The sequence below is a fragment of the Calypte anna genome, chromosome 2 (assembly GCF_003957555.1).
Source record: "Calypte anna isolate BGI_N300 chromosome 2, bCalAnn1_v1.p, whole genome shotgun sequence".
In the NCBI taxonomy this organism is placed as follows: Eukaryota; Metazoa; Chordata; class Aves; order Apodiformes; family Trochilidae; genus Calypte; species Calypte anna.
Window position 1 is genome coordinate 113666466 of NC_044245.1, and position 27311 is coordinate 113693776.

General features: G+C 38.4%; 1 protein-coding gene across 1 annotated transcript in view; it reads right to left on the reverse strand.

Moving 5' to 3' along the window:
• Nucleotides 1-301: 301 nt before the first annotated feature.
• The window catches only part of TOX (thymocyte selection associated high mobility group box), a 219632-nt gene continuing 192622 nt past the window's right edge, over nt 302-27311 (reverse strand). Inside the window, exons 6-9 of the mRNA XM_008492187.2 lie at nt 24364-24444; nt 11346-11732; nt 2356-2507; nt 302-338 (exon numbers count right to left, since the gene is read on the reverse strand). Of these exons, the coding sequence (XP_008490409.1) occupies nt 302-338; nt 2356-2507; nt 11346-11732; nt 24364-24444 (657 nt within the window). The remainder of the gene's footprint in view (nt 339-2355; nt 2508-11345; nt 11733-24363; nt 24445-27311) is intronic.

The window sequence follows — 27311 nt, forward strand, 5'->3', positions numbered from 1 at the left end:
GGAAGAAGAAAAGCAACGTCCGTTAAAGGATCTCAGGGCAGGGGTGGAAAGGAGAAAGAAAGAGAAAAAATGGGGAAAAAAAAAAAAAGAAAAAAAAAAAAAAGAGAGAAAAAAAGAAAACAAAAAGAAAGAAGCAAGACTATTTTTTCCAAAGTGGGTGACCCACAAGCTCAAATAGTCCTAAGTGCTTAGCAACTTGTATTTCCTAATAAAATGCAGAACTGCCTTGACTGCATAAAGCAATCCATGATGAAAAGACTTCCCTGTGTTCCTCAGTGGAAAGGAGAGGTGTTTCAGATTTTCAGGTAAGGTAGAGTGCTTTGTCCCTCTGCATGCCCCTGTTCAAAGAGAAAAAGAACAAATGCAAGTTTTAAAGAAGTTCTCAACTTTATTTCGTTCTATTCTTTAAAAAAAAAAAACAACAAACAAGCAAAACCAAACAAACCACAAAACCCCACAACCCTACTGCATGTGATTAATTCGATATATGAATGCATTACCATCCCTCAGTTCTTGCTGGGTTTCAGCTTCAACTGAAGCATACATATTCAGAGCAAAAAGGAGTGATTTCATAGAATCACAGAATGGTTTGGGTTGGATCATCAAGACCCAACCCCCCTTCATGGGCAGGGACACCTTTCACTGAACCAGGTTGCACAAGGCCTCATCCAACTTGGCCTTGAACACCTCTAGGCCATGGGCATCAACAACCTCCCCAGGCAACCTATTCCAGTATCTTACTACCCTCATGGTGAAGTATTTCTTCCTGATATCTATTTTAAATCTATCAGTTTCTAATTCAGAACAGCCTCTAGAAGTCAGAAAAAAATTACATCATTTAAAGCAAAAGAAGAATCACTGATGGAGCTCGGTTCATACTGCAGAGATTTTCTGGAAGAGGAGCTTTACTCACAGTCTCCCTCTTCCTTGCAAGAACCCAGGCACCAGTTCTGGTCTTCCACAGCTTTCCAGCTTACTTAGTTGGGAGTCTGGGAGCAGCACAGAGTGAGCTACACTGCTCTGGCAATTTATGTCAATGCTAGAGCAGGAATAAGTTAAACCCATGCACACAGATTCATGAAGGTGTATTCACACGGGTTACAGACAGAGTTCGCTCACAGAAAGCCTTTGCTGATGTAAAGTTATACTCAGTGGGTATGCAGAGGGCACTGCTGGCAATGATCATGTATTCTTTTTCCCAGGGGAGACTAAAGGTCAAAACCATAGGTGACTATGGGCTGTTTTACAGAAAACAGCCTATTCGGAGCTCAGTTTAAGTGGGAATAAAAGGCTGTGGGCTGAGCAGGCTTCTACAAGGGCCTAGAGCCATTATGGTGGTACAGGACAGAAGCAAGATGGTTTTGCTGAACAAGTGGGCAAGTCATGGGGAAATGGTGATAGGTACAGGAAAAGTGATGCTGCCTGGAAGACATGTTCTAGTCAAGGTGTTACTCGGAACTAGTAACCAGAAAAATATTTTTGTTTGAGCTCTAGTTTGAGTTCCAGAAATACCTTAAAACAATAATGCAAGTGAAATTCTCAGTTTGAGTAAATATAATGGGTGAAACTGGTCTTTAGTTCTGCTTTCTGTTCATTTGTCTGTGCTGGATTTAACACTTTGGTGGCAATAAGTAACTTTTATGTGCCTTTGCCTTGGGGACTCATGCCAAGGTCAGGGGGATGTCAGGTTGGTGAGCATGTTAACAAAGCACAACATCTATAATTTAAACCTCAAAAGATACCTTCTGTTCCGAGTCTGTTTCCAGACAGCTTCTGGGACAGTACCATGGCTTCACAAAAGCCCCACTGAAGAGGAGTTCAGGGTTTGAAAGGGCTTCTAACTTAAGAGGGGGGGCACAGAGCTCCTACAAGTGTTTTGTTTCTGATTACAGTCATGTGAACTTCATGCCATTCCCTTATTCCCTTCTACATATCTTGCATCCCACGTATCACTCTTGCACCGATGTGCATTTTCATGACCCAAACTGGCAGCAAGCTCTCCTTATCAGTGGAGTAGTTGGATAAATTAGTTCATAACATTTGCCTCTCAGGTATGATGCAGCGATCTTAACTTCTCTCTCCTCCACCTTCTCCCCAAGATTTCAGTTCTGATTTTCTAAGGAATGGAAGTTCTCTAAGCCCAAAGTGCTGTGATAAGGTGACAGCAATGTCTAATGAATGTATGCATTGAAAACGTGTTCCCCCACATCAGTCTAACTGCTGAATGAATACGGTGACATCACATATGCACTTGGGAAATACTGTCAAGAAACAGGCAGCTGTTTCCAAATTCTCCATTGGATACTTGTGTCATGAATGTTGCTCAACACAAGGTGGCATTCACTGGCTGCTTACCCATTACTGCAGTAGTCATTATTCCAGTCCACAGTCTGTGCTGGAGGATTTCTGCACCCTGAACGAACATACTCCATTGCTTGGGTAACAACTTGTGCAGCTGTTGATGTTGGATTGATGATATTCTGATAATCAGGCTGAAGAGTAAATCCCTAGAGGAGAAAGCAAGTACATTACAATGTACAGAAACCAAACAATAGGTTGGGGGTATTAAAAAAACCCAACACAATGTACTTTGAAATGGTAGAATATTTCTTTTCCAGGTGTACTTTAGGTTATTAACCTGACACAGGAAAAAATGTGTGGGTGCTTTCTAAGTCTTAAAGTCTTTGGTTTGTGAAATAAAACACTGTCAAATCATTGTTAGCTATTACAAAGTCACAGGATGGAACTAAAAAGGACAGAGCAGAAACAATTCAAAACCAAGAGAACAACTCAATCAGCACTAGGGCAAAAAGGTCTGTTTGCTCCTTAGAGCTCCCATTTAGATTAAACCTAAGGACACACAGAGTCGTTAATTCCCAGAATATGCAACAGAATCTTTTTGAAGGATGTAGGCAGCAGGTGGCTGACTGTTTTATTAGACTACACCTATTCACATATTGTTCTCAAAACCCTTTTTCTTCATTCAGTCACAAAGGGACCATCTGCTGCTTCTTTTATTTGTACTTTTCTCTCAACTAAACAGAAATTCAATCAAAGCTTTTCAACAGTTCTTGGACTAATGTAGTGAAAGTAGCACAGAGTAACTTGCTTTTTGAAACCAAGAAAATAAGAAAGTAGAAGCTACAAAGACTAACCTGCTCCCAGAAATATATGTCATATGAAAAGTCGTAATAATTTTAGCTCTTTTGATATAGGGAGATCGTTAAATGCTCTGTTTCAAAACCAGGAGAACAATTGAAATTTCAAGGCCAGTGTATCTGGTTCAACCTGTATAAGTGTACAGCATGTTTCTGTACAAGAGCTACAGTGAGTAAAAGTATGGGAATGCTGTACAAAATCAATTGATGTCTGCTGAAAATAACAGACCAACCTCCTCCTTGGGGTAAGGGCATAAATTCCCACTCAAGTTAACTGGATGTGAAGCTGCTACACCAGAAACTGAACTTAAACCAAGATTTGAAAATTCAGTCCTTCTGGAACATCCACATCCAGAACAGATAGGATTAAAGCTTGTAGCTTTTAGTTTTGAAATTCTAGTGAATTTAAATTCTAGTGATGTCTTCACATACACAATAATGATAAGACAGGAATTTTACGAAGAGCTGTTTGGTTTTTTTTCCTTGCAGGTTTAACAACTCATCCATGCTACCTTTAATAAAGATATAAAAGCCTTCTCAGTTTTTGCCTTGCCCCCTCTATCCCTAGAAATGAGCTGCCTTTGAATATTCCATGCTACTTCCTTCTTGACATCCCTCTTTCAGAGGTCCCAAGGGTGTTCTTCCCTGCCATGCCTCTTGTGTACACATTCACCTCACTCCAGTCATTGTGGCCAGATTCTCACCTAGGCTGTAAATAAGGGCAACTTTCTCCCATAATCTCTTGTGTATGAACAATATGCCAGGTCACAGCACAGTACCTTAAATGCTCTCTGAAGCCTCACTTTATCTCTGCTGACTCCAAGAAAGAGACCATTAGTAGTGGGCAAGTTCCTGAGCTGAATTCAGCATTTAGTTCTCATGTAACATATGCTGCCCAGTTCACAAGGTAAAATAAAACCCACCCATGGTGACTGTAACTCCCATGCTCTGTACACAGCCTTTAAACCTGCACATCAGGCTTCAGAAGCAACCCCCCTGCCCGCAACAAATCCAAAGGAAAAAAATTGAGAAGATTTCCCAACGACTTTAATCACAATTCTGTGTAATTAGAAGGCAGAAAAATAGTTTTTGTATATCATTGCCATAATTTTTATATGAAACATCACCTATAAGGGCTTTCTAATTTATCTGTAAGAGGAAAGTAGCCACAGAAACACATCCTTCCCTCAGGCACTGAGGTTCACCTTCAGTAGGAAAGCCCCTGAGCTATCTCTTACCATTCTTCAAGAAACAATCATGTGCACAAAAAAACCTACTATATGGGGCCAGTTGCTCCAGCAGTGCTGTAGCAAAGTGCTCAAGTGAGCAGACATGGAGACCCAAGTACTCATGCAGCAAGAAGACAGTTCCCCAAATCAGAGAAAGAGTCCATCAGTGCAATATTAGTCTCAGTCTTTATAATGAATAAATAGCTTAGATATGTGAGGATACCCCTGTGATTTAAATGCCAGCTTGGAACAGGGTGGGGACTTATTCTCATATTTTCTCAGGTTTTCTGTGTGACCCCAGCCGAATTGCTTTGGCTCTCTTGCAGAAAAGCACCTGTGCATTTGTGCTTGGAACTGAATCGATAACAACTCATGTTAAGGTTAGCACCATGGATCTTAACTTGATTCTATCTATCTGCAAAATAATGGGTAACAACATTTTTACCTTGCACCTAGCAAGTCTCTTTAGTTTATAACTGCCCAGGATGGGGTCCTGTTTCTTAGGACATGCTCATGTGATAAATTTCAATGTGATGCAGAGGTATCTGAGCCAGGCTCCAGCTCCATAAGCAGCTTAGCTGCTTCAGCCCAGTGGTCCTGTTGGGGCTGAGGGCTACTGGAATACCAGTGATAGAGGGGTTAAAAAGCATGCTTGGTAAAGCAAAGTAATTTAAGAAACCTGAATTCAAGGACTGATAAATTACTGTGATGTTTAAAATGTAAACAGTAATTACTTCAGCTTTTTCATCAAGAGAAGCAGCTCAGGAAATACAGATCTGTACAACAGAGGGAGACAGCCTTGTACCAGGCTTGCAGTAAATATTTGTGTATTATTTATATAAGCCCTTAACAAACAATGATGAAATAAAAAGTGCTCAGAAAATGAGTGCTTCGAGGTCTAATTAAACAATACTGAATGTTTTTGCATTGTAATGCTCAAGAGAAAATCACCAACTGTTTTGCAACATGCCTAGAATTTTAAATTTCATTTTCTTGTTCCAGATTGAAATAAAAATAGGGAACTTGATAAAGATTAATTCGATGTCAGGAGGGACATTTGCTCTTTAATTAGATTTCTGTAGCCCTAGCAGTTTCGTTGTGCCACTGTAGCAAGTCCTAAAAAGCCTGCAGCAGAACTAAACAGTGATCTTCATCTCCACACTTTACTGGGAACTAATTTCATTTCCTGCCTGTCTGGAGAGGTATTTTCAACAGGCATCAACGTTTTTGTCTTCACAACTGATTTATTCATCAATCTCAATGTGATATTTTAAACCTTTAAATTACATCCAAATCCTAAAGCATCTGTTTATTACACAAGGAAATTGAAAATCTGTCTGTGTGATATCATACAAAGATTTTTCCTTAAGGTTATAAAGGAAGTTGACAGATATTAATGATTTTTTTTTCTCTTGACCTCATTCGAAGACAAAGCTTAACAAAAAAGAGGAAGAAATCTGGACACATACAGCAGTTCCATGACTTTACTGTATATAGTATATACCAGAAAAAATGAGGCTATTATTTTTGGCAGGCTATGCAATCATCTTGTTGTATACATTTATTTTCCAGAGGAATAGAAATACTTAAAAGTAGACTGAAATGAGTTATTATTTTAAAAAATAGTAATTTAAAAAAAAAAAAAAAAAAGACATGCAATAATTTTGTGCTTCTTTCTTAGGCATACACATTCAGCCATGGTTACTACACATTAAGAATCTAGTTTTGCTTGCTCTACCTGTGAACTGAAGTGAGACAGATATTTTAATGGGCCTTGCCATCCCACCCAATGCTTGGGTGAAGGATTTTAGGTGGGGAAGGAGATGTTTCCAGTGGGACTACTTTAAAGGGACTTTAAAGACAAGGACTGGGCATATTTGGGAGGGAGTAAATCCTTGGCCACATCACTGTCCACTCAAACAAGCAGAGAATAACAGGCTGGGGAGGAAGCTATGCTCAGAAACAAACACAAGTATCTGTCTGAGAAAGGAAAGAACAACTTTTCAAGAGAAAAAAGGTTTCAGATTCAGATGCCATTTTAGCCTACATTTTTGAGAAATTGTGCTGATTTGAATGACAAGGGTTAGGAGTCAGACCACCTCATCCCAACTAAGTAAAAATTAAACATCATGTCAAACCTAAGAAACAGGCTGGAGGGAAGCAACTCTGTGTCAGAAAAAATAATAAAGTGATATGATGCATGCTCACATGAGCATTTAATGAAAGAAAAATTGCAGTTTTCTAATCTATTGGGATTCTTCCAGTGTGTGGATGAAAGAAAAAACTGCTACACAGTGGATTTAGACTTTAACAAAGTAAAACTTTAACATGGCTCCAGATAATAATATGGCAATATGGCACACTCCAGAATTAGAATTATCATTAAAACCAGGAACTAATTTAAATCTAAGTATGACAACAGAACTAAACAGGCAATTCTTACAGTGTGAAGGATTAACACTGTGAATGAGAACCCCAAAGATCTTCATTAGTGCCCATTATTTAATTTATTCATAGTTTAATTAATTCATTCTGGTTTGGAACAGAAAGCAATAGAGATAAAATAATAGTCTTCTTTGTAGAAGTTATTAAAAAGATTTGGATAACTCAAAGTAGCCAAGATTGTTTAAAAGAAATTTTAAAAATATTTACAAATGCTAGACATATAACCAAATTGCTTATACCTAAATTTTACTTTGCTTTGTGCATTTCAGAATAATTTGGATGCATTGTATCAGCTGCACACTCCACAGAATTAATTGAATTTAAAAATAACAGAAATTGTGCAGTCACTGCGGATTTTTGGCTACCAGCACTTTTTATTTTCTTGATGTTCTGCAGTTTTTGGGGACTCTTGGGGAGGGACTGTCCCTCTCCAGCTGGCAGTCTCTCTGGTATTGGCAGCTTCACACATGCAGACAAAGGCTGCTGGAAGAGGAAGAGGAGGACATGGTGTTCCCTGAAGAGTGGATGGAGATCAGCTCATTGCCCTAGCAGGGGTGCAGGCAGAACTCTCTCTCCCAGGTCAGCACTTCTTATCAGCCCTTCCTCAAAGTTACACACAGATAAATTTGTGGTTCATGCATATTGGTTTTGGAGAACTGTGCTCCTGACTGCCTGAACTAAAATCTAGATCTCTATGAGATATTTCTAGCAGCTGGTAGTCCTTCAGACATACTACAAGATGGTCTTCAATAAGAAATTATTCTCATCCTCCCAGAGAAAATATGTGGCCAACTGAGCCACTCTGTTAAAGCAAGGGATCTGTAGAGAGCAGGGATTCAGGGAGCCTGCTGCCACTGAGTGTTGGGATAGTGAAGCACAAACTATTTTGATGCTGGATACTGGGGGGGAAAAAAAAAAAAGAAGCAGAGCCCACCATGAGTGGGAGCTGTGACTGCTGCTTCCAACATGTCTATGGCACAGCTGTCTCAGCAACAGTGGAGCCTGGGAACACCTGCAGTAGAAGATTGCTAGGAAGCTGCTGGCAGACATACCCTTCTCTTGACTATAAACTTTCATGCTGCAGTGGGACATGAAAAAATTGACCCTCTTTCTTCTTAAAGTGTATTAGTCTGGCATGAGCAGTAGTGATGTTTCAGAAGAGGACTGACTACAGGCCAGTAGTCCTGCTGCAGGTCGCACTGTAGGGAGCAGGATGTTAATTTCTGTTCTTGGTGCTTACATAAGTAAGATGCTCACTGGAGTTTTTAGAAAAGGTTTGGGGTGGCCACACCTGTAGCACTAAGGAAATCAAACAGCTGAAGGAAAATGATTCAAATTAGAGTTGAATTAAATACAAATATCACTTCTGTTTTATCAGACTTGGCTGTATTTTTATGTAGCAGTGTCTGCATTGTGCTGCTGGGGACTGATCCTCATGTCCAGAGTCCTTCCCCCTTCACCATGGGCCAGACATACAGGGTGGTGTTCTCACTGCTGCTGACTCTGTGCTGCTGTCATCATTTGGAGGGCTCACTTTTTTCTCCTCTATGTATTTTCCTCTATAACATGCTCTGTGATCAGCAGTGCATTTACTCACTTTCTAGCAGAGGAGGAAGCAGAGTCCTTGAGTCAGAAAAAGGCCTTTACTTTCAGGTTATACTTTCTTGATTTTTTTACTATTTGCCAAATGGTCCTCTGGGCTCTAATGCAAAATGAAATCCCAGGGACTGTTTTTTAACATTTCTTGAGCAGGGCTAGAAAGTGTTATATCTAAGAGACTAGACAGGCTACCAGTGTTCAGCTCTGGAATGGATTAACTTGGGGTTGTTAGTATATCTGTGTTGCCCTAAAAATTAATATACTTTTTTGCGTCTTTGCTAAAATCACACTTTAAAGGAAATGGATTCTATACAGAAACTCAATTCACAAAATCTGTCATATGCTAAAAAGTTACAACTATTCCAAAGTGAAATTACATAGATTTTTCCAGAGCTCAAAAGCTGTATTGTTTTGAAACCAAAGCAGAAGCATAAAAAATATAAACTGGCTTGTAGATGTTCCACAGTGGTCAAAGAGAAGTGCGTTCATGCTATCTACACTATAAGCAACAGCCTTCCCCACTAAGAAATATGAGTTGGTAAAAACTATTTATCCCAACCTTTGATGAGTTTACAATGGAGAGCAGGAACACATGGGTACAGCATTTTTTACTTTAATGCACTTGTACTTAGTAAAGCAAAAGATTTATCATGGTACAACCTAGTTCCTGTTTTTTCTCTCAAGCTAGAAATAGCTCAGCTGCATCCCACACATCTCACAGATGAGTGAAAGTACTCTCAAGCCACCGATGCCCACTGCAAGCTACAAGTGATTAGCTTAGTAAAATAAAACATTAGAAGATTCAGATTATCTTGCCTGTTCTTACAGCATATAAATAACACCTCAGTGCTTGAGTTCACGCAGTAACAAGAAGTTGCATCTGTACATATGTAAATCTGTAACATCTGCATGACATCTTCTTCCAGTCCCTATTCTACTATTAATTTAATAAATAAATCCAGATTTTCAAATCTGTTCAGTAAATTATGCCTATAAATGATTACAGGAAAGATATAACAGGGTTATATCTTTTATAGCTCTGCACTGGACAAGTAATACACAAGTGGCACTGAACTCAGCAAACAAGCTGAACTTGGAAGACTGAATCACTTTGCAATAAAAACTCACTGAAATATAACTAGACAATCTGAACAAGCTGCAGTCACAGGTATGTTTTTCATGTTTGGCAAATGAACCAGGGTATTGCACTGAGTCTCTGGCTATTCCATTTTCTCTCATAGAAACCTAGAATCTTAGAATAATTTGGGCTGGAAGGGACTTTTGGTGATCATCCAGTTCCAACCCCCCTGCCATGGGCAAGGACACCTCCCACCAGACCAGGTTGCTCAAAGCCCCATCCAACCTGGCCTTGAACTCTTCCAGGGAGGGGGCAGCCACAGTCCCCACGGGGCATCCTATGTCCTTGCTCTGAGCCTTACTCTGAGATTGAACTGAGATTGCATCAGGCTTAGGATCTCCAGACAGACCTTCCTTGGCTCACCTGTCTAGGACTTCCCCTAGATAATTCTTGCTGCCCAGGCCTGAGGTTAACTCCTGAGTGTCTCTGAGATTTGGGCATGGGCTCTGGGGACACTGGGTTTTTAAACTGGGTTTTAATAGGGCAACCTTCAGGAATACAGGACCATAAAAGACTCCACATCTGCGTGATCATAAGTCTGTTGTATCTGTTTCTGCTGATTATGAAAAATAAACTGTATTAGTGTTGTAAACACTTTACAAATTTTCCTTCCTCTCTCATTCTCCAAATCACTCTTGAGACTAAGATCAAAGTCTCTGAAAAACTCTAGATCATACTGATTACGCATTGGTTTACCTTCTGAACAACTACATTTATCAGTTCAGGTTGCTTTCAATGGTTTTTTTGGTTTGTTTTTTTTTTTTTTTTTCCAGCTTTGGAAAATTTCTTTCCCTGTGTAAATTGTTATCCCAGCTAGAAAATATGTTTTCTGTTGAGGTATTCCCATCTCTAAAGACCAATCTTGAGATTAAATGTTCCTGTCTTCAAAAACCAGTGCAAATGCCTTAGCAAAGGTGAATTTACAGAGATATTTAAAACACGCAGCAAGCACATGACTGTGTGTTATCAATCAGAAGTGAGAACTTTTGTTTTCAATTTTGTAGATTCTTGCAACTTCACCCCCCCCGAATTCATTCTAATGCCTTTTTGCAAAGCAAGACCTTAATATTGGTGGTCATATCTCAGTTTTTCTCAGGAAATCAGCAGGATTAACCTTCCATAGGCCTAAGCCCAGAAGTCATAATACTATGGTTGGGCACCATATTGCAATACTGGGTACAGTTCGCTGACATGTGTGTATGTGTATGTATATGTATATATATACATACAGCAAAATGAAGATATGAATCCAGCATCAACAAACACGCTTGTGTTCATGTAATGCGGTGTGTTCAATAAAACCTGTATTATTTCATGTTTCCTCTGACTGTTCCACATTCCAGTCAGCACAAAGATAACAGCACAAGCTATCATCATATCTTTCTCCAGCCATGCCTCCTTTTTGGTAGTAGAATGTGTTTCCTGAAGATTTTACATTTCGCTTATATTTCAGGGTACTCCCAGATTTGCAGATGGACACACTGCACATTTAAAGGATGTCTCCTGAATCTGGGGAGAGTGTCCAGAAGAATATGATGAACAGCTGTGATGTGGCCCATCATTTAAGTAAACTCATTCATTTGTTCTTGTCTTTGAAAGACCAAGCCCTCAGGCTACACTGCTGCAGCTTTGGAACTACAAAATCAAAGCTAATCCATTGCTGTACATCCTCCTCACTGTGCCAGCTCCTGGATGACTTTTTTCCTCCTCCCTCTCCCAAAAGAATCTCCACCCCAAAAAATATCTCCCCTAGACAACTGAAAAGCTCAAACTTACTTGCTGCATTGTAGGTGAATGTAAAGCAGACTGGACCTGCATTGGTAGCTGGTTTCCAATGGGCTGCTGCATTGGAATTGGCTGGTGCTGCTGGATGTTGAGATGCTGGTGCAGGGGGGGGCTGATCTGGAGAGGTGGTGGTGGAGACACAGCCATGTTTGCTATGGAAACAGTCACTGGCATTTGGTTGTTGGGCTTGGGTGCTATGTTCCTGGGGATATTGGCATGCATGGCAGTGATGTGAGGATTCATTCCTGGTTGTTGGTGGTAGTGGGAACTGAGGTACAGGGCAGAGTGAGCCTGGGTGGGCCCATGGAACACCGACTGCTTTGAATTCATCATCTGAGGCTGTGGGGAGGCTTTAACATCAACGGGTTCACTGTAGCTCTGTTGAGAAAAACAAAAACCAGACAATATTTAGAAGCTTCAAAATGCTGCTGTTCTACCCCTGAAGTCTGCTTAAGCATCACACCGTGGGAAAACACATATCTGGACCATCAAATTGTCCTTGAAATGGAGTTTGGTTATCACAGTAGAAAAATTAATCCCTTTTACCTTACACTTTTCAAGACTGTAAAAAAAAAAAAAAAAAAAAAAAAAAGTTAGCTTCTCTGTTTCCTGGCTTAGCCTGACATTTTGTATTTCCAAACTTGGAACTGGAATCACTCACCTAATAACCTACACAACAAAGACAACCAAGCCTGTCACATTTATTCACATAAGCAGCCACTGCTATTGCCCTGAAATTTGATAGCTGGTTGAAAAGACAGTCAAGAGGGTGGGCTACAGCAAAACTGCAGAGACCTTTGATGTGTCTCATCTTCCCATCTGCAAACTACAGATAAGAATTTCAGTGTCTTTACCACACACATTGATAACTGCTAAGAGTGCTTTATCAGTGAGCTTACAAGATAAAGACACTGAACCCCATCCACAGTTGTTCTGTTGCATTGAATAAATATGCCAGCTCCTGTACTAATATCTTCATTTGAAGTATTCTGTGCTGGGATGTTATCAAGCCTGTATCAATCATGTTTCATGAGGCATGCATTCAGAAAAGTAAGAGCATTCTGAGTACTTTCACTTTTAGCAAAACTTCCTTTGCTAATCTAGTTTATAGATTTCTGAAAATTCTGTTTAAAACTGATGTCTGTATAAATTTGAGTCCACGTAAGACACAGGGAAGCTATCCTAGTAAAGCTGGAAGAATACTCCATAGAATATTAGAAAATGCACAGATTTTAAAAATGTTGTGGTCTACCCTGACTTAAAGCTGCTTGTAATCAAAACTTTTCATTAATGAATGCGAATTTAAACAATATTCTTTATTCTGATATTTACAACTTGTTACATTCGATTTAAACTCAAGTTATTTCCCATACCCTGATTTCTTTATACCTTTTGAGTGCTAAGCCTGTGGCCAAATAAATAATGAAAAAAAGTTAAGAGGAGCTTATAGGTGGGTACCATAAGGTGGGTATCACTTAGGTCATTCTGGGATTACTAGCCAGTGAAAGGTGAAACATGCTGGAAAAAAATGGCTGAAATGTCCCTAAGGAGAAAGAAGTCACTTTGTCAAAACAAGGGCTGAAAGATGCATATATGCCCTTATTCTGTGACCTCCATGTCATGTTTACTCATTTTACAAGTCAAAGTAAGTTTCATGTTACTCTCAGCACTCCAGGGTCAGTGAAGTCTATCTGTAGTCTTTCTGAAGGATGTACCACCACCAACCATCCACTGGCACACACATTACTGAAACTGCTTTATTATATGTGATGATGAGAAAGATAACTTCATTTTCACTAAGTATAACTGCAGTTCCATTAGCAAAAAAATCCAAAAAGCCAAAACAAAACAACAACAACAAAAAACCACCAAAAAACCCCAAACCAAAAAACACCAACAAAAGCCAACTTCTTTTCTCTAGTAAAATAAATAAAATGAAATTAATATGATAAAATTAATGTAGATCTCTGCCTCTGTGGCTCTGCTTGCATGTAGGTGTACACACGTGCAATATGCATGTTAGCAGGATTCAGATACAGAAACAAAATCCCCACAGGTAGTAAATGATAAAACCTGAAAGCAGGTGCCAAATCTTCTGGGTTTTTGATATTATTTTTAAAACACTGAACTAATGATCATGATGACATCAGAAATCTTTTGACCACTTCTTCCCAGTTGTATTTTTTAGGACACACCCATGAGTGTGGGAGCAAAGACTGGCAGGTCTGCCGAAATTTCAGAGATTCAGAAGGTTGGCTTACTAGCAGCATGGTCAGGATCCTCCTGAGTGTCCCAGGCTCTTTACATGTTACAGGAGGTGTAGGCTGTGTTCTTTCTCAAGAAACTTGAAGTTTTACCTAGTGCACATCCCCTTACAAAAGCACCTTGACTTCACATGATGTTGCTGGCATGCACTATCCAGTCTGAGCAGGGACCTGAAAGTGTCTAAGGGCACTGGTTAAACAGTTCCTCCTGGTAAGAAGATATCAAAAAGCCTTTGTGGAAGTACTAATGGGATACTGATAAATACTTGCTTTTAAATTGTGACTATACAGACTGCCATGCACCTCTTTAATAAAGACAGAGTGAACCAATTTTGTTAATGGCTAATTCTGAGTTCATATGTAAGCAGTGAATGCACGGCCCATATTGATAAAATTACAGAGGTATCAGATACTTAGTATAATTTAATACTTGAAATACAAACCTACGTTAAGAGGAAGTGTATGGTCTCTGTCCAGATGTGAATAACACTTGCCTCCTGATCTAGTGAAGAGTACATTTCGTTTTCAAATCAAGTATTTTGATATTACTTAGGATGCCTTAAATCACATGTGATATGAAGCTGAGTTGTCCAATATCAGTGTAAAACACATCAACATTGTCAGTTACTGGGAATCTTGACAAATGAATCCATTAAATGCTACTCTCCATCATACTGCACTTTCAACTTTTTCTAAGGCTGGGTCAGAAACACAGGTTTCTTAAGTATTGCTAAGCTAACAAAGTAGGTGATGTCAAATATCTTGGCTTTGTTATGATGTTTTACTGTCAAATATACCAAAAAGGTTTATATGATGCATATTTCACATTAATATTTCAGGCACAATTAGTGCTTTCCAAGATTTTGGTGGGCATTGCATTTGTCCAGTGCAGCATCAGACAGTCTTAGACAAGGACTTCCATTATGGGTAAAACCATGAATTAAGAAAGAACCAATTTGATCAGCCAATGTGGGTGTCAAGTGCACAGCCATCTTCCCTAATTTTGCAGGGGGGCATTCAGTGAATTTGCTCTTTATTTATACAAGGAGAAGAAATATTAAAAAAACCAAAAACCAGGGCAACTTGTTAGTCAATTATCTTCCCCAAACCAACACATTTTACATCTCTATTTTTTGGCATGAAGTTAGAGGACAAAATTAATTGACAGATATATGCTTTGGAGACCAAAATTCCAAAATTAATTACAAATTAATACACACAGGCCAACAAAAATTGAAACTTAGTATCTCCTACGTGCCACAAGGTCTTCTAGACATGCAGTGAGAAAATCTATTCTCAGACCTCTGAGCAGTATGATGGTGTAGACCCACCACTAGAGGGTGACAGAATATTATATTTAGTTAATGGTAGGCAGTGGTATTATACACATATCTTAGCGAATATGCACTAGAACTACATACTAGCTTTTTTTTTGACAGTCCTTTATACTCTTTGAGTGACTTCTACTTGTTCTGGAATTTAGGCCAAAGCTTTACTCTAAATCTTTCAAGTTCTTATTAGGCTAGGAGAAGGGTTTCTCATGGACCTGGTTCTCTATCTAACATAAGCACCTAACACTGTTGCCTAAATTAAAAAAAAAATAAAATAAAAAAAAATCAGAAGGTGAAGGCAAAGTAGGTAGAGCAAGGCAATAGAATGCTACAGGTATGCTACAAGCATGATTGCCCTTTAGGCAAAACACAAACCATTTCTTTTTCCTATGAAAATCCACTGCTTTAATGAAACAAAGAAAAAGAGGGGAGACCATTTTGACATCCCAAATGGAAGAGAATGCATATAGAATAGTGAAAGCAAGGAAAAAAAATACTGTTTACTATATTAATGAAAAGTCCACAAACTTGCTCTGCTTGTATCATACTTCCAAAGAAATGTATGATGCTATAGATGACTGATGTTCTTCAGAGAAAGTGTTGAGAGCTGATCATTTTGCACAAAGTTTGTAAAGTGCTGAATAAAGTTCTTCCCTCCAGTTTTCCCCAAACTCATGCCTTTCCTTCCAGCTCTGGAGCAAAGCTACCTTCTACTCTCCTACTGCGTGTCAGAACTCTTTATGCATAACTGTGAAATTAAAGAATTAAATTAGGTTAAAGGGTAAAGCATTGCTCATGTGCTATTCTCTTCTAAGGAGAACAGCCCTTGGGCTAATGGTCCTTTTTATCACAGACTCAATTCAGGGGAGGTGTCAGTTCCTCAGAGGAAGGTGACACTGGGACTTTCTTCACCTCAAAACATCCAACCCACTCCTACAGTTGAAAAATTATTTTTGGTATGGCCAACCTGCTCAACTTTGTGGTGTCAGAGGAAACAGCAACAGCCTGGTGATGCCATACTTTAAACCCTCACCTCTGTGTCTGTTGAAACTGTCAAGTTTCAGTAAAGCTGCTGAAACCTACGTATGGGTTTTGATTCTCTTCCTAACTTGTGATTTCCTTCTGGCTACTGTTGGCTTCAACCCCACTTCTGCTGGAACATAAACAACATCCATGAGATCAAAAGTAAAACAGTGCTCTAAGGGCCTGATCCTTAGACTATTGAATTTAATTGGAAGTCTCCGATAAAGTTAAATTGCATTTGTATCAGAGCCCAACACTGTTACTTAGTTGTAATGACTGGATGTTCAGTTCCTTTGTCATGAAAACCCAAGTAGTACCTTGCTAGTGGAGGCTAAGAAAATTTCCAATTGATGGGCACTACTTTTGACCCGTGTTTCCTCAGAAGGATACCTTGGAACTACAAATGCTAATACTATCTCCATTTTGCTTTTCAATATGGTAATGCAGTTATTGCCAGAAATGTTTCCAGCAAGTAGGACCATATAGATATTTACACACACATATGTATATGAAAATATTTGATTTAGATGGTGTATACGTGCTTAATATTCAGCATTTTATACTATAGCATACAATACCATAATATATTTAATTAAAGAAACACTTTTGAAAAAAATAAATTCTAGTAGGCAGTGTTCAACTAATATTGCTATTTGCAATATAAAACCAAATACTCAATGTTGTCTCAAAAAAAACATAGTTCCTGTTACAGAGAAAAAAGTTACTCTTTTTTTATTCTATTGATTCCACAAAATTAAAGAAAAAAGCATAAAAAGCAATTTCAGTCATTTACAGAGCAAACACTTATAAAAATAAATCTTTATTAACATCAGCAATTAAATGCTCCTTATATAGTAAATATAAATATATAAATAATATATAGTAAATTATTCAGTGCATTCAGAATATTCAGTAAATGCTCTTGATACTACTGGATGCCTGTGTGTCATTTAAAAATATACTGAGAGACCACCTCAAGGGCAAAGACATGAGCCTTATGGCCAACATGGCCAGCATAAACTTTCTATCAATGCAAACAGATTTATTTGTGGGTAAACACAACCCATTCAAATCTCAGAAGATTTTTTTACATAGCCAAAATGGTTCAACATAGTTTTATTTTAAATGAGAAACAGGTGCTTCTCTTTAAATGGGAAACAGAGGTTTGGCATCCTCTCTGCACAGACAAGTAACAAGCACTACATGAGTATTTCAAAGCCTAGAAAACTCAACTCAATTCAGCTTCTAGGTGACTGTGTGTCAGAAATGTCCATAGTTGCTATGCTGTCATGCAGGCATAGCTGCACACATCCAGTGACTGGTGTCCATTCATGAGCCACACTGAGGAATTCCATAATTTTTGTGACCGGAATGAAGGTTACATTCAGGTAACCATAGTGATTATGTCAGCTGGTTCCAGGAAGGTCCAGGCTGTTCAGGCTGTGATCAAACATAGGTAGGCCTGATTCAGCTTTAAATGAGTTATCTTCAGTACTGTGACATTAAAGAGGTAGGTAGAAGGAAACTGGCTGAATATTTATGGAGCTCCTTACACAAAGCTTACCTAAGCTTAAGTTTGCATCTGCTGTCTTTGCTGTCTCTTTGGTAGAGGGAACATCTTGAATTGTTTATTCCTCTCTCAGCTTTTCTGTGTTCACATAATTCTGTTTTTAATGTTTTTGACATTTTAGGTCACTTCCAACCCCAAGCCTGTCCTTGAGAAGAATCCCTCCTCCTAGCCTATATGGGCTCAGCCATTTTATTAATACCCCTACGCAGCTGTTTATGAGAGAATGACTTCTCTCCATCAGCCTTTACTCTTTCCTGCTTAGCTCTTTCCCTCCTTTAGAGATTCCTTTCACTTAACTCTAACTACCCCAGCAGAGAACTCATGTGCATGTATTAGCAGTACAGCTGCCTTCCTACCTGAGTCACAAGAGGCTCTCAGCAAATGACGTTTCATATTTTGCTAATTCCAGTCACCTATTGCAATAACAACATCTGGGACTCTAGAGAGCTCAGAAAGCTTTTTGACACATTCTTGATGTTTCAGAACAAAGGAGTAAGCTATGGGTTTTCATCTATAATTAGCTGAGGTGGCTCAGAAGAACTTCTTCAAATCTAAATATACGTTTTGTCATCATCCACAGGGGATTGTCATGGATTCATTCAGGGTATGTAAGAAAAATGGATGTTTTATGAATGTAACCTGGGTACATGTGATAAAGGATATGCAACTTTAATTTGATACAAGTGTTTTAATTCCCCAAATGGAAGCACTAGGCTAATAGTGAAATCTTGTTTTATTAACTCACTTCAAAAACAAACACAGTTCCTCTTCAAATCAAAATCTGGCTTCCCTGAAGATCAAGACACTTCTGCCACTTTCAGCAGAAATTATGTGAGAGCATCTCTTGGTTTTTGCACTCCTGAATGTAAAGCTTCACATGATTTAGTCTCAGATCAGCTCATGGCATTAGCTTGAATATAGTTCTCTCTAGACTTTTGAGGCTGCAGCAGAAAATTGGTTCCTTTGTTAGAAAAGAAAATGGTTGGATTTGTGTTATCATCAGATTAGACCATCGCTTTGTAAATATGTATGTTCACTTACCAGGCACTGACACATCACATACTTGCACATAAATAATTTTATGTTTCCTTGAAAACTTCTGACTGCCTCATAATAACTACACCATAACTCCAGGAAGAATGAAAGACCAAGTAAAATGCAGTAAAAACCTTACATAACACAAAAACTGTATGTGCATGTCATCATTCTGTTTTGGGTTTGGTTTTTCTTTTGTTGCTATTTTAAGGGAAATACTGCCAAATGCTTTGAAGCACTTTAGTAGCTACAATTTTTTTTTTAAATATCATGCATCAAACAACCATTTTTTATTTATTCTTTCTCTGATGCTTTCACTGAGAACAGCCTGAACTGTTTCATGAAATTCCAAAACATCTGTATGGACTGAGGATAGATATAACATGGGAATCTTTTGTCCCCAAAAGCAGAAAACAGGTGCCTCTCTGCCAGCAGCAGAAGAGATGCTGCTCTCCTCATATGCAATAGCCAACTGATTCAAGTACTGACCAGGAGACATGATACTTCCTTCATCTACTTTGTCAAGGGATATTTGGAATTTTATTTCCAAAAGAAATATACTAAGCCCCAGCAGCTATTTATTTCAGGGAGGACTGAGCCAGGATGTGGTGCTGCACTACGTCTGGAGCTTGGATATTATACAGAAAAGAATTTGAGATTTACTGGGCAACAGAAAAAAAAATCACAGAGAGAGAGAGCACATCTGCACATCCATATTTAATTAGGAGTGGGGAGAGGCACAATGTGGAAGTGTTGATATATTTTTCTTCCTTTTTATATAGTAGGCCAGTGCTGTCACCCTTGACATATCCGAAATGGGAAACTAATACCAAGTGTACTGATTTGAATTCTGGGCCCTGCTTGGTTTTTTGTTTGTGTCTTTGGTTGGTTGGGTGTTTTTTGTTTGTTTTGGTTTTTTTTAATCATGGTCTCCATTTTGCTTTTTACAAGTAGCTAAAAATTCTCAAGTATATTCCCTTCAGTGTTAAAAGCTTTAAATTCCTTAGGCTGTTCAATTGTATTACAAAACAAACAGTGTAACAGATATTATGGGTGCTTGGAAACTCTGGTTACAAACTGCTGTGCTAATGGCATTAAGGCAATGCCAGTCTCACTAGATATGACCTTTGGTGTTTTTATGAAAAATAACTGCAAGGTGGTGGGCTAGGAAATCTACATCTGCCACATAATTCAAGAAGCAATTTTACATTTCCAAAGGATTTACACTGTCTACAGAGCTGAAAAATGTCCAGTGCATTTGCTGCAATGTCAAGTGAGGACACCACTTTGACTCAGATACAACATCAGAGCTTTGAAATATGCTTGAGTATTTTGAATTTGAATAATATTCTCCTTGCTGAGAAGTTTTACCTTCAGCCATAGCTGCTAAAATATGCCTGCATGAAACTTTGAGTTGTTTCACTACACAGTGAGAATCAAAGATTCATTTAGCTGGAGAGAACAAAACTGTAAGAGAAATCTTTGAACTATTCCAACAGTCAAACTTGCACTGCTATAGTTAACATACATATACTTATCACTTTTATGTGCATATGTTATGCATTTTAACTCTGTAGTGCCATATATTGTTATATAAATATACATGGATGCACATAAATAATGCATAAAAGTGTTTATCATTTACCCATCTATATTTTTATTAAATACATATATTTGAAAAATGCAGCAAAACCTCTAATGTCAGCCACACAAAAAAAAGCTGGTTAAGCTAGAAAAAATGCTTGTTTTATGAAAAAGTAAAATTGCAATTCACAGCATTTTATGTAATGCTGTACAAATTACCAGATACCAGAGACTGCATTTCTGGCCCTGAATAGTACTAGAAGTTGCAACTAAGGGCAAATATAAAGACACTTGTTTACAATGCAAGGGCTTAGTCAGTACTATAAGCAATATGGCAATCTGCATAGCAGAAGATATAATGCTTTGTAATGTGATTTTTATTTTACATATCAATTCCTACACACATGAACAAACTCAAGAACAGCCCCATTAATTTCAATCATCATAAAGAAGGAGAAAAATACAGAAAATAAATTGAGAAATCAAATGGGAGCTAATGCATAGCTACATATTCACACAATCATATGTTAACCTTATTTACTGGGTGGTAGCCCTATTTTAGAAAGACATCATCAAAGCATTTAAAATTGTGCTAGAGATGGGTTGGCAGTCTTGTTACCGTAGTTTCTGGTGAAACTTCCAGTCTTTCCAGTTATAATTTTGTCAGATAAATCAGTCTGAAACACAACGTATGCATTTGACTGTTCTCTCTCTGTGTGTATGGCAAACTCCAAGCAGAACTGCTCAGCTTTGGCAAGAACACACCAAGAGGAAAGCACTGTATGCCTCCCAAAAAATTTGGGTGCCCTTCCTTAACATGCAAGGAGAGAGGGACTTGAACTCTGAAAGGGAGAATAATGGACTGTGCCAAAGATTAATAACTTGTCTTCCTATGAAATGTTACTCATATTCATAAATGTGTATCACCTGAGACCACTCCTTCTTGTGGGCTTTCTGAGTATTGGTTGGTCCCTACGACAAAGAGCAGGTAGCCTGTCCCTCATGTTCATGTCCATTTTCTTTCACTATGCTTCCATGGCTACAGATATATGAGAAGTGAGCATGCTGAGGACAAGAGAAATGACTTGGGAAAAGGATGGCTGAAGTAGAGGTTTGCTGTCAGGTGAAAGATGGGAGGAAAAAGCAGGCAAGAGGGGGCAAAGGGCTGAGTATCATGGAGAAATCTGCCACTGCAACTGATATTCCACACCCACCCCACAACTTGGGATGGAAATCAACCTTCCTGAATTTTATTATGCTGCTGCCAGGCAGAGGCTAAGAAATTGCCTGGTAAAAAGAGATTTTCCCCATTTCTCTGCAATCTTCTATTCTGCCTATGCCAGCATCTCCAATGGCCAAGGTAGGTGCAGTGAATTCAATTCCGAGTCTGGTTCACTCATGTATAACATGGAATACGTCCCTTCCTTTGCTTTTCAGAAAAGTGAAGACTTGCAAATAAATGCAGAAAAACAAACACAAGCATTGTCATGCAAATTCTGCACTCACTAGCTGTTTAAAAAATGGCAATACTTCATGAAAAATGAGTTCAAATTTAGGAAGCTGGTAGAGCAGGTTCCCTGGGAGGTGTGAGGCATCTGCTGAGCTGGAGACAAAGGACTGGAGCAACACCTTCGCCTCCTTGTGCCTAACTCTTCCCACAGGCTGCCCTCTCAGAGGGGAAGAGGAAGAAAGTTTGATAAATGGCTAACTCCTGTCATTCAGATAGCAAGAGGATGCCCTGATGTGATGTGAAGCACAACAGAATCTCTCCTAGCTGCCAGCTAGCTGACCCTGAAGTCCTTGAAGCTCTGCTATGAACACAAAGAGTGCAATATTGGTCAAATACTCTGAAAAATGAAGTTATAGATGGCCCAAGCAAAACACTCCAACTTACTGAAAATCTGATTTGGCAAAGATCTAGCTGTGTTTGACAATACGGACAACACAAAACTCCTACTCTCAAGTACTACTGGGGATTTCTTCCCACTAAAACACTGCTGGCAAGAGCAGCACAGAAAATCCTATAAAGAAGCAAGGTTAAACAACATAAACAAAATGCAACAGAGGAGGTCCCAGGATGAACATCTGATTATGAATGTATGAAATGAGACTCACACAGAGTGTGATATAAAGTATAAAACATACCAGGTGAGCAAGTCATTAATATTCTGTTAGATAATTTTTTTAGAAGGTGTATTACTTTTGGCATGTCTTAACTCTTGAGAATGAGGGCTTGGGATCTTAATACTATTCTCTAAAAGTAGCTTTTACAGAAGATAACACATGGGCATAAAAGACCAGATGGACTCCAAACAATCTTAGTAATGTATTTCTTCATGCTTATAAACTTTTCTAAAGAACTGCAGCTCTCCTAGTGCAATATAAATATTTAATAATGATAATTTAGACTATACTGATATAATATTACATCTGGCTTTTTTTATATCTGTATTCCAAAATAGATTTCATTGAGTTACATGTCACCTCAGTTGGATTAACTGGGTGTGTTCATAAGAGTAAGCAATTTGTACTTGCCTTCATTAAGTTTATATTTTGATACTTCCCACACTAGAGGTAAACATATTATGAGAAGAATTTAAATCATTGCTTAAAACTAAGAAAATGCTTCAGCGATTTTTTGACTATCAACAATTTTAAGTACATGCACAAATGGCTTCATGCACTGAACTGATCAACAATCTTAAATTTTTTTCAAAAAACAAACCTCAGAAAATGCCATTTTATTTTTTTCTCTTTTCAAAGGGGAAAAAAAAATATATATTTGCCTTTTCAAAATCAAGCTATATAGAGTGTTATACAAACAGTCCACGATGGGCTAAATAATGACAGCCAAGTTACTTGCACAAGTCAAAACTCTGCTTCATACATTTCTTCAACCTTCAAAACCAAAAGCCTCCAGGCCTGTCTTTTGCCAATAAGCAGACTATTTAAGAACAATATGCAGATGGTACCTTTTCTAATGGAAATTAGAAATGCCTTCTACATCGCTTCAACCAAATGCTTTGGTATTTATGAGGGTAGCTATAAAATTTAAATGCATAACACACAACCCCCAAAATTAATGAGGTAAACAGCCATATTTCAGACTTTTAAATTCTAGACAAACACTGATCAAGTATAAAGATAATGTAGAAAGATGTATGGGTAATAATTTCCCTCAAAATATGTAGAAATTCATGTAATACACAGAGAAGGAGAGTGCAGGACTAACTGCCTCTAAAAATATTTAAAACTCACATGCAGTTCTACTCATGTTATATATGCAAGTCCTTCATACTGCCATCTTTATACCTAAAATTGTTTACTTAATGAAAGAACAAAATACCTCTAAATTTATTTTGACAGACCCAAACCAAGTGATTCTAATTGGTATGATTCTGAAGTTGCTCTATGATTTTTCTACACCTTCAAAGAGCAGCTATTTCATGTTCCTCTGCATAGTGTAAAGTCTATTACAATTTTTGAAGACATCTTTTAGAAAATTATGGGCATGAGGAATATTTATATAAATAACATTAGGAAGTTTCTAGTTTCTACTATCTGTGTACCAGGGACATGCTGATAGGTTCCAGTGTGAGAGCCTTAGGGTGACCTATTGTGTCCTCACACAAATAGCTTGCTGGACAGGTTGTGGAGTCTCCTCTGGAGACATCCAAAACCCACCTGGGTGCATTCCTGTGTGACCTACACTAGGTGATCCTACTCTGGCAGGAGGGTTGGACTTGATGTTCTTTAGAAGCCCCTTCCAACCCCTAAAATTCTGTGATTTGCTTATGAAAATTTGCTTGACTTTTTCTGTACTGTGATTGCAAGGTAGAAAACCCAGCACTTAAAAACCCTCACAAAACCAAAGCGAGGCATTTTATGCATGATATAATTTTCTCCTTACAGATAGAACGGTGCCCCCCTGGCACGGCATAATATTGAGATCTTTTTACCTTCCACTGCAATGATACTCCCAGCTTGGAAAAGTGCTGTCTCTATGACCAGAAGGGAAAGAATAGCTTTTAATGGAGAGATGACTGTGTTTATTGAGCATTTGTACCTTAAACCTAAGATTAAGGTGGTAACAAGCAAGGCCATTTGCACTAAATAATATGATGCTCAGCACCGCATAAATGCTGAAAAAAGTTTTCAATACATCACTCTATATATGTGTATGTATATACATTATGTGTTACCTTGGATACAAGGCTTGCTCTGTAGGCAGCTAACTGCTTCAGATATTCCTTCTTGGCAGCTTCAGTTTTCTTTTTGTATACCTAAAAACAAAGAGTGTCACATTGGTAAATTAATATGGCTTTGTTTTTATATATCTCTGGTGCGTCTCATGCATCTTCATAAAGTCTTTCTAAGTAAACAGCCTTTCCTCCTCATATTGCTAAAAGAGTGAAATAACAAACATCAAATATTTTAAAGAAAATATTAGTCCAACTGTGAAACACCCTTTAACTACCCAGCAGTACTGAAAAAACAATATCCCTCATAGCATCTCATATTTAATTGTTCAAAGTGAAGCAATGGGGCATACTTGTAAATGGGACTTCTAGGGATGGGGAAAGGGAGTGTGGGCTTCTCCACTGGCTCCCACTTGTGAGATGAGTTAAAACCCTCTGGGAAAGATGAAAATGTGCAGTAAGACATTTGAGCTAAATGAAGGAGGAGATGACAGCACCACACAGACCAGCCAAGAGGCTTTGTTTCTCTCTTGGATAAACTGTTGAGGGCAGACAAAGAAACTTCATGGAGTTGCTGAGGATAATAAATGTTAGTCATTATTCCAGTCTTGATCTCATATCGGTCTAATTAACTTCTCAGGAGCATGGATCTATTTCTGTACATGAAATATTTTAAATGAACTCACCAAATTATTTTAAATGCGTCACGTGCACAATCTCATAATAGATTAAAGAGCTTGGAGAATCACTTCAATTTTACCCAAATTTTAAGATTAAAGATTATCTGCAGGGTTAGGAAGGATCTTATAGCACAACAGGAACCTAATATTAGAAAAGCATATGAAAAGATACTTAAGGTTGAAAGTTCTCAGGAGGAGAACCAGTTTCTGACCAATGGAGCTGAGCTAATGACTTGCTGTTAGCCATGCCAGTGACAGATTCAGGAACAAGTCAGCATTTCTCTTTGCAGATTATTATCATGAGTTTCTCACTACTTCAAGGTGGGGTTTTTTGTTTGTTTTTTAGGGGTGGGTTGTGTGTTCTTGTTGTGTTGGGCTTTTTGGTTGTTTTTTTGTTTTGGTTTTTCTTTAAGGATGGATTGCATGGAAGCCATGCAAGCATCTAGGCTTAGTGTAAAGCAGGACTGACTCCTAGCTTTCTGTGTTGTAGGAAATGGCTTCAAAAAACATCAAAATGGAAAGTTTAAAAGGGAGACAAAGGCACAGAAAATTTGTTTTTTTATTGCTGCTCTATTTCACAATTTTTAAGTCACATGCCAGAGGTTAATTCATGTGTTCATGGGCATTTGGGATTCACAATATCACAGAAAATTGAACTGGAGCTTTGAGTCTCTCTTGTCCACTTCTCCAGCCAAGTGCACAACCTGAGCACCAGTGGAAAGCCTCCATGAATAGAGTAAAGACCAATGCTATTTATGACAATTTTGAGGTTTCTTCTGAATTCTACTGCTGAAAAACACACATGTATGTCTCCCCTTTTTGATCTTCCAGTGCTCTAGTAAAACAGCAGTCCTGTAATGGAGAGGATGTTGCAGCACAGCTGCAGCCATGGGAGTAGTAGTGTCAGGCTGGAAGGATCCAGTACAACACCATCTTTACAAAGAATATTCTGGTGAAACATTTTTTTGTTTCACTGAGGCTTTTTTTTCACAGACAGAAAAAATCTCAGATATGGGCTGGCAAAAATCAGAAGCTGCCTAAAAGGATTTAAAGTTTTGCTTCCCAGGGAAGCCAAAGATCATACTGAAAAAAGAGAAGCCACAGGCTTCTAAAGTTGTCATTATAAAACCAGAGATAAATAAAGATTGGTTTTAGCTGTGCAACATCGGCCCATAACAGCACACCCTTGTAATTTCTCCCAATTAAGCTAAATATATATATATTGTTGGCTGATATACTGTTTTGCAAAAATAAACCTGGTAGTAATTTGGTTTTAAAGTTGTAATTGCTTGTGATTATTAGGGAAATGTACTGTTTGTTTTGAAAATGAATAAAAAATTAGTCAACAATCTGTTCCTAGCTGCTAAAATGAATTTAGCTTGACCTACAGAACAAAGAGTTATACTGTTTTGTGTATTGCAGTGTCTCTGCATCAGTCTGATAGTAATTTTAAAAAGTAGAGATGAACAAAGAATCTTACACAGAATAATGATCTTCAAAAGATCATGTATCTACTGCTTCCACATTCAGTTTTATTTTGCATTACACAAATAAATAAAAAATACACACTCCTGCTGTGCTCACACAGTCACAGGTCCTCTGGGACCTGAGTTTTCCCTGAAACACTCATATTGCACATGGTTAACTCAGTAATACGAAGCTAACAACAAGTCTGTAGATCTCCATCTAAAACTTCATAGTTTGTATTTCATCACCCAGCTGTTATTTATTTCCTACCTACACATCTACCATGTTCAGTGGACTCATTATCTTGCTCTCTTTTCTTTGGCCTCCTGGTGAGCTGTTAATAGTCATGTGAATACTGTGTATTCCATGGTAATATAAACATTAAACATGTAACGTAAGGTAATGATAGTAAAACAGTTCTTCATGGACGGGGGAAGGTTTTTGATTACCCCAAACTGCTTTGGTGTTTTGCACTGGCCAGAATGATCCCCAAAGGATAACTTGTCTGGCTTATGCCCTTGCCACACTTGTAATATCAAAGTCTCTGAGGACATCAGCTTGAGATCTCACTGCCTATATACTATTGTCCTTTTGAAGATGCCCACTGCTCAGGTCAGCATGCAAGTGAGTTGATGATCCTCATGCTAGTTTTGGAAATTGACTGGTCTTGGTTTATACCAAAAATGAGGGTTCAGTTCTGCCTGTCTAGGGAGTTGTTCATTTCTGTGGGCAAAGCCAAGGTCTGGCTGACAGTATTTTTCTCCGAAGGCCAATGAATGTGGCCTTGGCAGTAGGTACCAGTAT